This window comes from Microplitis mediator, chromosome 7, assembly GCF_029852145.1.
Source record: "Microplitis mediator isolate UGA2020A chromosome 7, iyMicMedi2.1, whole genome shotgun sequence".
Lineage (NCBI taxonomy): Eukaryota > Metazoa > Arthropoda > Insecta > Hymenoptera > Braconidae > Microplitis > Microplitis mediator.
Genome location: NC_079975.1, coordinates 17,360,579 through 17,371,690, shown reverse-complemented (window position 1 = coordinate 17,371,690; position 11,112 = coordinate 17,360,579). Strand labels below are relative to the sequence as shown.

At 30.4% G+C, this 11,112-nt stretch overlaps 1 protein-coding gene across 3 annotated transcripts; it reads right to left on the bottom strand.

Moving 5' to 3' along the window:
* Positions 1-2,091: 2,091 nt before the first annotated feature.
* On the bottom strand, positions 2,092-11,014 carry LOC130671204 (uncharacterized). 3 transcript variants are annotated; one of them, XM_057474935.1, is made up of 3 exons: positions 10,702-11,014; positions 9,776-9,890; positions 2,092-4,952 (listed from the first exon to the last, which is right to left on the bottom strand). In XM_057474935.1, exons 2-3 carry the CDS (start codon positions 9,882-9,884, stop codon positions 2,098-2,100), a joined length of 2,964 nt encoding a protein of 987 aa, XP_057330918.1. In that variant the 5' UTR covers positions 9,885-9,890; positions 10,702-11,014; the 3' UTR covers positions 2,092-2,097. The 3 variants fall into 3 exon arrangements, with proteins under 3 accessions (XP_057330918.1, XP_057330917.1, XP_057330919.1); XM_057474934.1 differs by having other exon boundaries at positions 10,706-11,014; XM_057474936.1 differs by lacking the exon at positions 10,702-11,014 and adding an exon at positions 10,038-10,056.
* Positions 11,015-11,112: the final 98 nt, after the last annotated feature.

Here is an 11,112-nt window from a genome sequence, read left to right as displayed (position 1 = left end):
AAAGAGATTCGATTTTTTGAATACCGTCGAATCCTTTCCAATCGCTAAATAATAGTCTCATTCCTGGTTCGTTGGGGGATTAGAGAGAATTTAAAGAGATTCGATTTTTTGAATACCGTCGAATCCTTTCCAATCGCTAAATAATAGTCTAATTTCTGGTTCGTTGGGGGATTAGAGAGAATTTAAAGAGATTCGATTTTTTGAATACCTTCGAATCCTTTTCAATCGCTAAATAATAGTTTAATTTCTGGTTCGTTAGGGGATTAGAGAGAATTTGAAGAGATTCGATTTTTTGAATACCTTCGAATCCTTTTCAATCGCTAAATAATAGTTTAATTTCTGGTTCGTTAGGGGATTAGAGAGAATTTAAAGAGATTCGATTTTTTGAATACCGTCGAATCCCTTTCAATCGCTAAATAATAGTCTAATTTCTGGTTCGTTGGGGGATTAGAGAGAATTTAAAGAGATTAGATTTTTTGAATACCTTCGAATCCTTTTCAATCGCTAAATAATTGATTAATTTCTGGTTCGTTAGGGGATTAGAGAGAATTTAAAGAGATTCGATTTATTGAATACCGTCGAATCCCTTTCAATCGCTAAATAATAGTCTAATTTCTGGTTCGTTGGGGGATTAGAGAGAATTTAAAGAGATTCGATTTTTTGAATACCGTCGAATCCTTTCCAATCGCTAAATAATAGTCTAATTTCTGGTTCGTTAGGGGATTAGAGAGAATTTAAAGAGATTAGATTTTTTGAATACCTTCGAATCCTTTTCAATCGCTAAATAATTGTTTAATTTCTGGTTCGTTGGGGGATTAGAGAGAATTTAAAGAGATTAGATTTTTTGAATACCTTCGAATCCTTTTCAATCGCTAAATAATTGTTTAATTTCTGGTTCGTTGGGGGATTAGAGAGAATTTAAAGAGATTCGATTTTTTGAATACCTTCGAATCCTTTTCAATCGCTAAATAATAGTCTAATTTCTGGTTCGTTGGGGGATTAGAGAGAATTTAAAGAGATTCGATTTTTTGAATACCTTCGAATCCTTTTCAATCGCTAAATAATAGTTTAATTTCTGGTTCGTTAGGGGATTAGAGAGAATTTAAAGAGATCCGATTTTTTGAATATCGTCGAATCCTTTCCAATCGCTAAATAATAGTCTAATTTCTGGTTCGTTAGGGGATTAGAGAGAATTTAAAGAGATTCGATTTTTTGAATACCTTCGAATCCTTTTCAATCGCTAAATAATAGTTTAATTTCTGGTTCGTTAGGGGATTAGAGAGAATTTAAAGAGATCCGATTTTTTGAATATCGTCGAATCCTTTCCAATCGCTAAATAATAGTCTAATTTCTGGTTCGTTGGGGGATTAGAGAGAATTTAAAGAGATTCGATTTTTTGAATACCTTCGAATCCTTTTCAATCGCTAAATAATAGTTTAATTTCTGGTTCGTTAGGGGATTAGAGAGAATTTAAAGAGATTCGATTTTTTGAATACCTTCGAATCCTTTTCAATCGCTAAATAATAGTCTAATTTCTGGTTCGTTAGGGGATTAGAGAGAATTTAAAGAGATTCGATTTTTTGAATATTGTCGAATCCTTTTCAATCGCTAAATAATAGTCTAATTTCTGGTTTGCTGGGGGATTGAACGAAATCAAGAGTGATTTGATTTTTTGAACGCCTTCGAATCTTTTTTAATCGGTAAATAATATATGTTCCTATTTTCGGTTTATTGGAACGTCTGCGATGACTTCACTCGACTTAATTTTAGCTATTTCTAAGCTATTGTAAGCCTTGTTACATTGTTTATCGCTCTATTTAATAAAATATTCATTAGCATCTTACTTGGTGTTCCGTGATCTCGATGTATCAATAACATTTTTAGATTTTCATATTAATAAAGATTTTTCTAATTTGTTCATAATTTACTCACCTGTTGACTGATATTTTTTTCATCATTTTCTTTCCTCCGTGACATACGTGTAACAAGCTTACTAATACATATACTTAATCTATCATATTTATTTAATATATTATATGAAAGGAGCATATAATCAATTATGAGATAACACAAAAATTAAAAAATTGTAAAGACTCTTTATTGCACTTCATAATTGTTTGGGTTTATACATACATAATAATCATTATTAGTTTTATCATCACTCGAAGTCATTTGTCTGACCTGTATGAATATTAATTTTGAGACAATTTCAGTTACAGGTGCAATCGTCTGCTCATTTTCCCAGTTAGTTACTCTATATATATGTTCAAACCCATCAAAAGGTTCAACTGTTAGAATATTAGCTTCAATATAACTTAAATTATTTAGCTCATAAAAGCAATTGATTTCTGCTATTCGATCACCTTCTAATCGGACTATTCTATTATTTGTTTTCTTTGTTTTTGTGTATAATTTGCTATGATACATAGTGTTGTTATATACACATCGACTGTAGTATTTTTTCAGTGTATCTGTCGAGTCTTCTTTCGAATCCTTAATCAAAACTACACCATCATCAGTTTTAATAAATTTTTTTGTAACTTCTTTTCGTTTATTCAGTATAGTTTTACAAAATAGCCAAGAAGGATCATCTGGTGCTGTATTCAGTTTACTTACAAACATATTATGCCTTAAAGATCGATTTGACATCTGGCTAGAAACTCCTTTTGGACTTGTTACTTTTTTTTTTAAGTTGTAAATATTATTCTCAAAGGGATACGCTGAATTACACGATGCTGGCCCATTTTCTCGAACGCTTTGAACCATGTGTTGTAAACTATGAATATTGAATGTCATAAATGAATCTCCATATAACCTCTGACAATCGTAAACGAATTGAAGAAGATCTGTCTCACAAGTTAATAAGTCTTCTTCACTAATATCGCTGGAAAGAAGTTTCTGAACGCTTTTTACAAACAGTTTATATGATTCTAAAAGCTCTTGATTCAATATTTCAGTCAATATCGGAACACTATAGAACAGCAACCACGAGCGCCATTCAGTCGCTTTCCAAGACTTTTTCTTTTGCAGTGCCCGAGGAACCCGGTGAATCTCATTCGGTGGTTTTATGTTGATTAAGCGTTCATTAATTATTTTGCGTTTTTTTACAGTTAAAAATTCAGAACTCCATGTATTCCACAGCTGACGTGTCACACCCAAAAGAACAGCGTGCATGTAGTCGTGGGGAAAACCCCAAATACAATCAAAACCTGGTAGAGAAGACAATATACAAGGTCCTTTGATACCTCTAAAGGTATAGTGTTCGTTTTTCTTGGTTTTTGGAAGTTTCTTTTTATTGTTTTCACAATTTTCCACGTCCTTCAAGTACTTTTCGTGATTTCTTATTTCTGGTTTCGTACTTTTGAATGGATACCTCGTGGCACGCGATTTATACACGCTTTGTTGGTAACACCAGCTACAACCATAAGACCCATTAAATTGTAAGCGATTCTGTACAACTGGTCGAGCAACCGAATCTAATGGAAATGAAAAAATTTTGCAAAAATACTTCCTTATAATACCATGTTCAGTCATTATCTCAATACCATCGGTCATAAGGTTCGAAATTTGTTTCATAAAAGTATGCATGTACAAATTCATAAACTGTGGTTTCGGCTCAGCTGATGTGTACCAAAGTCCAGCAAGTAAAACTATTTTATGGCGAAGTAAAATTGGAACTTCGTTTATGACACATTGTATGGGCCAAAAACTATGTCGGCTGCTTTTGAATAGAGGCGCACCGTCAGTATTGACATTTAAACTTAAAACGATATCTCCATCATCAATTTTCGATTTAATAAAGTCATCGCTGATGTATCTATTACTATCGCAAATATCACTAATAGTGTCTTTATCATTATTATTATTACTATTTTTTTCTAATTGCTTATCGATTATAATCCGCATCGATTGATTTGCCAATAAACTTTTTAGTTGATATTCTAAGTTGATGGAAATAAAAAAGTTTTCTTTACTCGTTGACAAATCATATTCAGTTTCACATTTGTCACATTTCTTCTTTTTGATCTTCTTTAATTCTTCTTTAGTAATAGGTTTTGCTAATGGGATACTACACTGCTCGCAGTAAAAGACATGTAATACAGCATTTGTTGGCGGATTGAATATTTTTCTCATTAAATACTTAGAAGTATCCAAATTTTTGAAATCCGGGCCAGCTAAGAATTTAGTTAGCTCTAAAATAGCTTGTTGAATTTCATCAGCTAAACCAAAGCGTACGGTTATTGCGGTTATCATATTCAGAACTTCAAAAACTGATACATTCGATGCTTTAAACATAATCCATTGGGTCAATGTGTCGATGTCTACATTATTTTTGTATGACTCTTTCCATTTCGGGTATGCATTGTCATTTTGTAACTGTTCTGCATCACTTCCATCCACTTCGTTGATGACTTCATCATCGTCAGTCACGATATCAGCTTCGTCGCTCACTTCATTTATTTCTTCATCATCGTCAGTCGTGATATCAGCTCCGTCACCAACTTCATTTATTTCTTCGCCATCGTCAGTCATAATATCAGTATCGTCATCCACTTCATATATTTCGTCATCATCGTCATCAACGCTATAAGCTCCATCATCTTCTTCATCGTCGTCATCAACGCTATAAGCTTCATCATCTTCATTATCTCTTTCTTCACCATCGTTATTGACGTTATAAACTGCTTCTTCAACCTCTATATCTATTTCTTCATCATCGTCATTTACGTTATCATTTTCTTCAAGTATTTTTTCATCGTTTTCATTCACTTCTTCATTATTGCTCCCAAAATCACTTTGATCGATATCCATTCTATCAGGATAATTATTTAAACTATTTTTTTTAAGATAATGATGACTGCATTGTGTGATTTTTCTCGATCTTTCTCTGGAATAGTTTGTACGACTGAAACTTCCAGTTTCACTTTCAGTGCTACTACTAAGCACATCGTCTGAAAAAAAGTACAAAGTATATTAGATCACAAGCAATCTAAAGGAATATAAAATTTAAAAAAAAACAATTCATTTTTTTATCATCATTAAGTTTATTTCGTAGCAGAGATAGTATACTTAAGAAGTCCCTGATTTTAGATACTCATTGAAAAGTATTGAAAATTATTGTAATTCTTTTCAGTCCATACGGAGATTTTGAAAAATATTAAATGGAATCGAAATTTCGATCATTTGAATACTTTTTAAATCTTATAATGGAATTCAAAAGTATTAAAAAGAATTCAATCTTCCATCATTTCAATGCCTTCCGATTCCAACCTATTTTGCTATTGAAAAAGATTCAGAAAGATTGGAAAATGTGCATTTATTTTAATTTATTTCAATTCAAGTCATAACTCAAAATATGGAACTATTTTAGTATTGAGAAAGATTCAGAAAAATTGAAAATTTTCAATTTCTTTCAATTCTTTTCAATCCTACACTCGATCACAAATACGAAACTATTTTGGTATTGAGAAGGATTCAGAAAGATTGGAAAATGTGAATTCATTTTAATTTATTTCAATTCAAGTCATAATTGGATATATGGAACTATTTTGGTATTGAGAAAGATTCAGAAAGATTGAAAATGTCAATTCCTTTGAATCTTTTTCAACACAACTCTTAACTCGAAATATGGAACTATTTTGGTATTGAGGAAGATTTAGAAAGATTGAAAAGTGTCAATTTACTCGAATTTTTTTTAATGCTACTCGTAACCCTAAAATTCGAAACTTTTTAGGTAGATTTTTCTAAAATCTAACTATTGTATTTGTCCTCATGGTCGATTTTTCAAGTAATTTTGTCACAACCCATCATAATTGGTTGATTAGAATTCGAAAATACCATTCGTTGAAAAGACTATATATATATATATATATATATTAGGGTGATTCAAAAAACAAACAAATTTTTTTTTTTCTTCCAAATAGCTTCAAAAGTTTCGTTTAGATAAAAAAAAGACGCCTGTGAAAATTAGAGCTCTTAATATTAATATTAACATTGTCCGCATTGCACTTTTCTATCTCCCATAAGAATAACATGGGAAAAATTTTTTTTATGTCTTCTGATTTTTATAAGTAGCTAACGATGCGTCATAGGAATAATTGGCAGGCATAATTTTGTAGGGAATTGAATGCTCTACAAAAAAATATTCTTATCATTTTTTGCGGAATCTATTCGTTCAAAAGTTATTTGAGGTTGAAGTCGAATTCATATTAAATTTTGAGTTTTTCTTACTTTTCTGGAGAAACTATCAGACCTATTACAAATTATCATGAGACCTTTTTTGTAGACAATGTTATTCCATAGAAGTTATACCAAATAACGTTTTTTCGAATTCCGCATTGTTTTCTAGTTATTTTTATTTTAATGTCAAGCTCTTAAAATCGGTCAGAAGACTATTTTTTTTATGACCATGACATTAAAATGAAAATAACTAGACAACAATGTGGAATTCGAAAAAACTTTATTTGCTATAACTTTTAGGGAATAAAATCGTCTACTGTTACGTTCTGGCTTTAATTAAATTTAAATAAAAATTTTTAGAAATTTTTTTTTTGAAGTCTCGAATTATTTATTCGCCACAGTGAGCGAATAAACGGTTCGACACTTCTTATAATCATAATTTATTAATAAATTAATAAATCGTTACTTTGTTGGCGATATTATTTTTATTCACCGCCAACAATGTAACGGAAATCTCTTGCGATAAGAGAGTCGCCGTGGCTCGCGGATAGTCTAAACAGATGACGATGCATGAGACCCGGACCACGACGATTCTCTCATAGGAAACCTGAGATGCAACGTTAACATTTTGATAATGTATAATACCAAGGAGCGACAGAATCAAGTCGGTCGATTAAAGTCAGTCGTTTACAAGGCAGTGGATCACAAGATCTGGTAGAGCCAAGATCTCTACACAAACCTGCTGGCTTGATCCTGTCACTCGGACTTGAAGCAAAATATATATCCGTATTTTATTTAAATACGCATTCCTTATTTAAACTTTGGGCGCCGCTACGGGCAGCCCAAAAATCACATACCTCGTATTGGGCGCCGCTACTGGCAGCCCAATACTCTCACCTGTTCCGGGCGCCGATCCCGGCAGCCTGAACGTTTCCTTTCCGAATCCGAAATTCATGCTTCGAGGCCGATGACGCAGGAGGTCAGGATGTGCGGTACAGCTCGGTCGCGGGATTCGAGGTGTTATCGCGGACCTCACCGAAGGTCGTCCGAGAATTAAGTCGGAGGAAGTTTTTGTTGAGCCTTCGAGCTCTGGTGGTTGATCGACCAATTGGGATTACTTTCCTCTACGAAGGAACCGAGTCTTCAAAGCTCGTCTCGTTCGCACCCAGAGGACGTATCAAGGGATTATTTGGGCCGACTTATGGGGCCCATAATCCCCACCATGGTAAGTCAATAAACTTTTTTTGCATAAAATAAAAGAAGGTCAACAGCTGACGCACCTGGGGTCTATCGACACCCTAACGACGTCAACCTGGTTAAATTAAAAATATTCTGTCTCATATGTTATGAAGCCAGAATGTAACACTACAAAAAAGGTCTCATAATATTTCGTAATAGGTCTGATAGTTTCGCCAGAAAAGTAAGAAAAACTCAAAATTTAATATGAATTCGACTTCAACCTCAAATAACTTTTGAACAAAAAGATTCCGCAAAAAATGATAAGAATATTTTTTTGTAGAGCATTCAATTCCCTACAAAATTATGCCTGCCAATTATTCCTATGACGCATCGTTAGCTACTTATAAAAACCAGAAGACATAAAAAAAATTTTTCCCATGTTATTCTTATGGGAAATAGAAAAGTGCAATGCGGGCAATGTTAATATTAATATTAAGAGCTCTAATTTTCACAGGCGTCTTTTTTTATCTAAACGAAACTTTTGAAGCTGTTTGGAAGAAAAAAAAAAATTTTGTTTGTTTTTTGAATCACCCTAATATATATATACATGGGATATAACGCAGTTTTGAGAACACGATAGCGTCTACAATTTTTATCCGATCTTAATGACATTTTTCACAATTATTCTATGGGCGATTATCACGGCTAAGTTCGAATATGGGCTGAATCAGTTGATTAGTTTAGAAGCTCTTCGAGCTCGAAAATGCTTTTACATGCAATTGTTTTTTTATGAGCCTTTTAAGCTCTAACAAGTTACGTTTTATGTTAAAGTTTAATAATTTAAGAATCGAAAATCATTAATGAACATGCGGTTTTTAAATTTTTAGTCCTGATAATGTTCAATAACGTAAATAAATTAAGGTGGAAATCAATGTCAGTAATAAAAATTAAGATTTAAATGAGTTTTGACACAGATCAGAGCAATAATATATAAAATTTCCGCGACAAATATTAAAAATTGTGTTTTTAAAATTTTTTTTTTGATAATATGATTCAAACTAATGAACGAGTTAGATGAAATTATATAGGGATCGAAAGAGACCATAAAGACGAAGATTTGGTAGGATTTAGGACATACGTTAGTACATTATATTATGACTTATTCGGAAAAAATAACTTAAATGTTATTTTTTTTTATCATATCATATATCTTCCTGGTAAATTTTGAGATTTTTTCGTTGATCCGATCAAAAATCGTTCTGTTTTGGTTTTTTGATCATAACTTCTTTGATAATGGTTTAAATCAAAATTTTTTTTTTTAATTTTCATTTTTCCATGTGCTTTGTAGAAAAAAATACGCGTATTTTTATAAAAAAATTCACGAATAAGTTCTTCAAAATATTTTTCCATGTGAATTTCAAGTATATATTTTGAATCTTTTTTTTTTCAAAGTTCATGTATATTTTTATTTCTGTTCTGATCGTTGGACCTTCATAACTAATATTTTTTTTTCGATTTTCGAAAATTTGAAAAATTTTATTTTCTTTATTATCAATCCCAATTTTGTTCACTATTTATTAATTTTCTGATTCTTTCAAGTAGTTTTTAGAATTTTTTACTGTAAATAGGTGTTTAAAATTATTAATTAGTCGCTGTCCTTCATTTTTTTTTTACTTTTAGTTATGAGTTGACTGAATGACTAATTATTAATGTTGAACCGAATCTGTTTACCGGAAAAAATTGTAAAAACTGCTCGAAGTAGAAAAATAATAAATAGTGACATAATTTGGTATTTATAATAAAGAAGATAACATTTTTCAAATTTTCGAAAATTGAAAAAAAATATTAGTTATGAAGGTCCCACGGTCAGAATAGGCTTAAAAATTGTGCGAAAGATTTTCGTTTATTGTAAAAAAATTTCATAAAAATTAAAATAAGGATCAATTTTGAAAAAAAAAATTTCTAAGTTTTAAACTTGAAAATCACATAGCAAAATATTCTGGAGAACTTGTTCGCATTTTTTACTAAAAAGCACATTAGAAAATAAACATTTTAAACAAAAGAAAGTTTTTATCCCTATTCAAAAATTCCTATAAAATCCACTCAACTGCAACAAAAACCGCATAGGATCCTATAGACTGTATTGGTTCCTATGCGGTATTTGTCGCAGTTAAGTGGATTCTATGGGAATTTTGGGATAGGGATTGTAACTATTATCAAAGAAGTTATGATCAAATAACCAAAACAGCGCGATTTTTGAACGGGTCATCGAAAAATCGCAAAATTCACCGTAAAGAGTTTTTTGATGGGTACTTCGAAGTATCAAAAAATGAAGGAAATCATAAATTAAAATTTTTCAAATTGTCCGATTTGGCATGGAATGCCCCATGTTTATATATCTAGATATACTGCTTACCTTCTATTCGATGTCTCTTAAATGATGCGGATGTATTACAATCATTACTAAATTTTTTTTTCGATTTATATTTGTATTTACATTGCCTTGTTTGTGTTATCTTTTCCATCTATAACTATAAATATACATTTTAATTTTACATTGTTTTATAAATCATAATAATTTTATATAATTCATTCCTTATTAAGATATTTCTGTGAAACAAAATATTTTGTAAACAACATCACAGATATAATTAGATTGTATTTTTTTGATAATTTACTTTTTAAATTAAGTGTTATATCAACATTATGAAGGACGTACAGACGTTTTGATAGTAATTTATAACTTTTTTTATTTTATGTCGTACTTGTAATACTTCATTTCATCAATTTAGATTTTATAAAGTATTTTAATAATCGTTTCAAACCCGTAGTTCACAAATATGAATAAAACGTGAATGAGTGTGAATGTACGATCGTGAAGTTTGCAGACAATTGATAATTTTCGGATTTATTTTTTAATGATCTAATTACAAAAAAATAAAAATATGCGCATGTGGACAATTTAAAAAACTATAGGTTTAATTTTTTTAAATATTGTTTTTTTATAATTTATTGTTTAAAAAGGAATCCAAAAATTATTGGACGTCGACTAACTTCGGTATCATGTGAATGTAGGAGATATGAGAAATTTAATTTATAAATGAACGAAATAAATAATTAAAAAAATAAAAATTAAAAAAATGCAAATGCCGATTTTCGAATTCTGTAAATGCGAATTTTTTATTTTTATTCGATTCACACTTTCTTCATTTACTTCAAAATTATAATAATTGTCAAATGTTTGCTACATTCACAATCATAAAAAGTGGTCATCAAAAAAATACCTCGCTTAATAAGGAACGACCAATAAATAAGAAAATAAAAAAATATATTTTTACATACATACTTGTATATATATAATTGAAAGTAAAAAATTATTTATATAAAATAACTATATATGTATTCATATGTGTTTACTATTGATCACAAAACACAATTGAGTTTTCAGCAAATTAAGCTCCTTGACAAATGACAAATGCTTACGCTTGTTAAATTTATAACCTCAACAATGTCGATTATATGACTCAATCGTTTACTTAGTTAGTAATAATTTTTTTATTTGTACATAAGCTTTATTTTATTATTTCAATAGAAATTTATATTTTTTTTGTATATTACTTAAATACACTTTTACAATTATATAAATTCATGCATGTATTGAAATTGTTGCATATTGCATAATTAGGTTACTATATTTTCGTTGTAAGGTAAAACAGTTCAGTTGTATTAAAAATTATCCTAGCCATAGAGTTT

Excerpts from the sequence above, each read along its gene's own strand:
- LOC130671204 (XM_057474935.1), bottom strand. The coding sequence starts at position 9,884 with ATGGAAAAGATAACACAAACAAGGCAATGTAAATACAAATATAAATCG. Across the intron at positions 4,953-9,775 it reads TAAGAGACATCGAATAGAAG|ACGATGTGCTTAGTAGTAGC; the intron begins GTAAGCAGTATA and ends ACTTTTTTTCAG.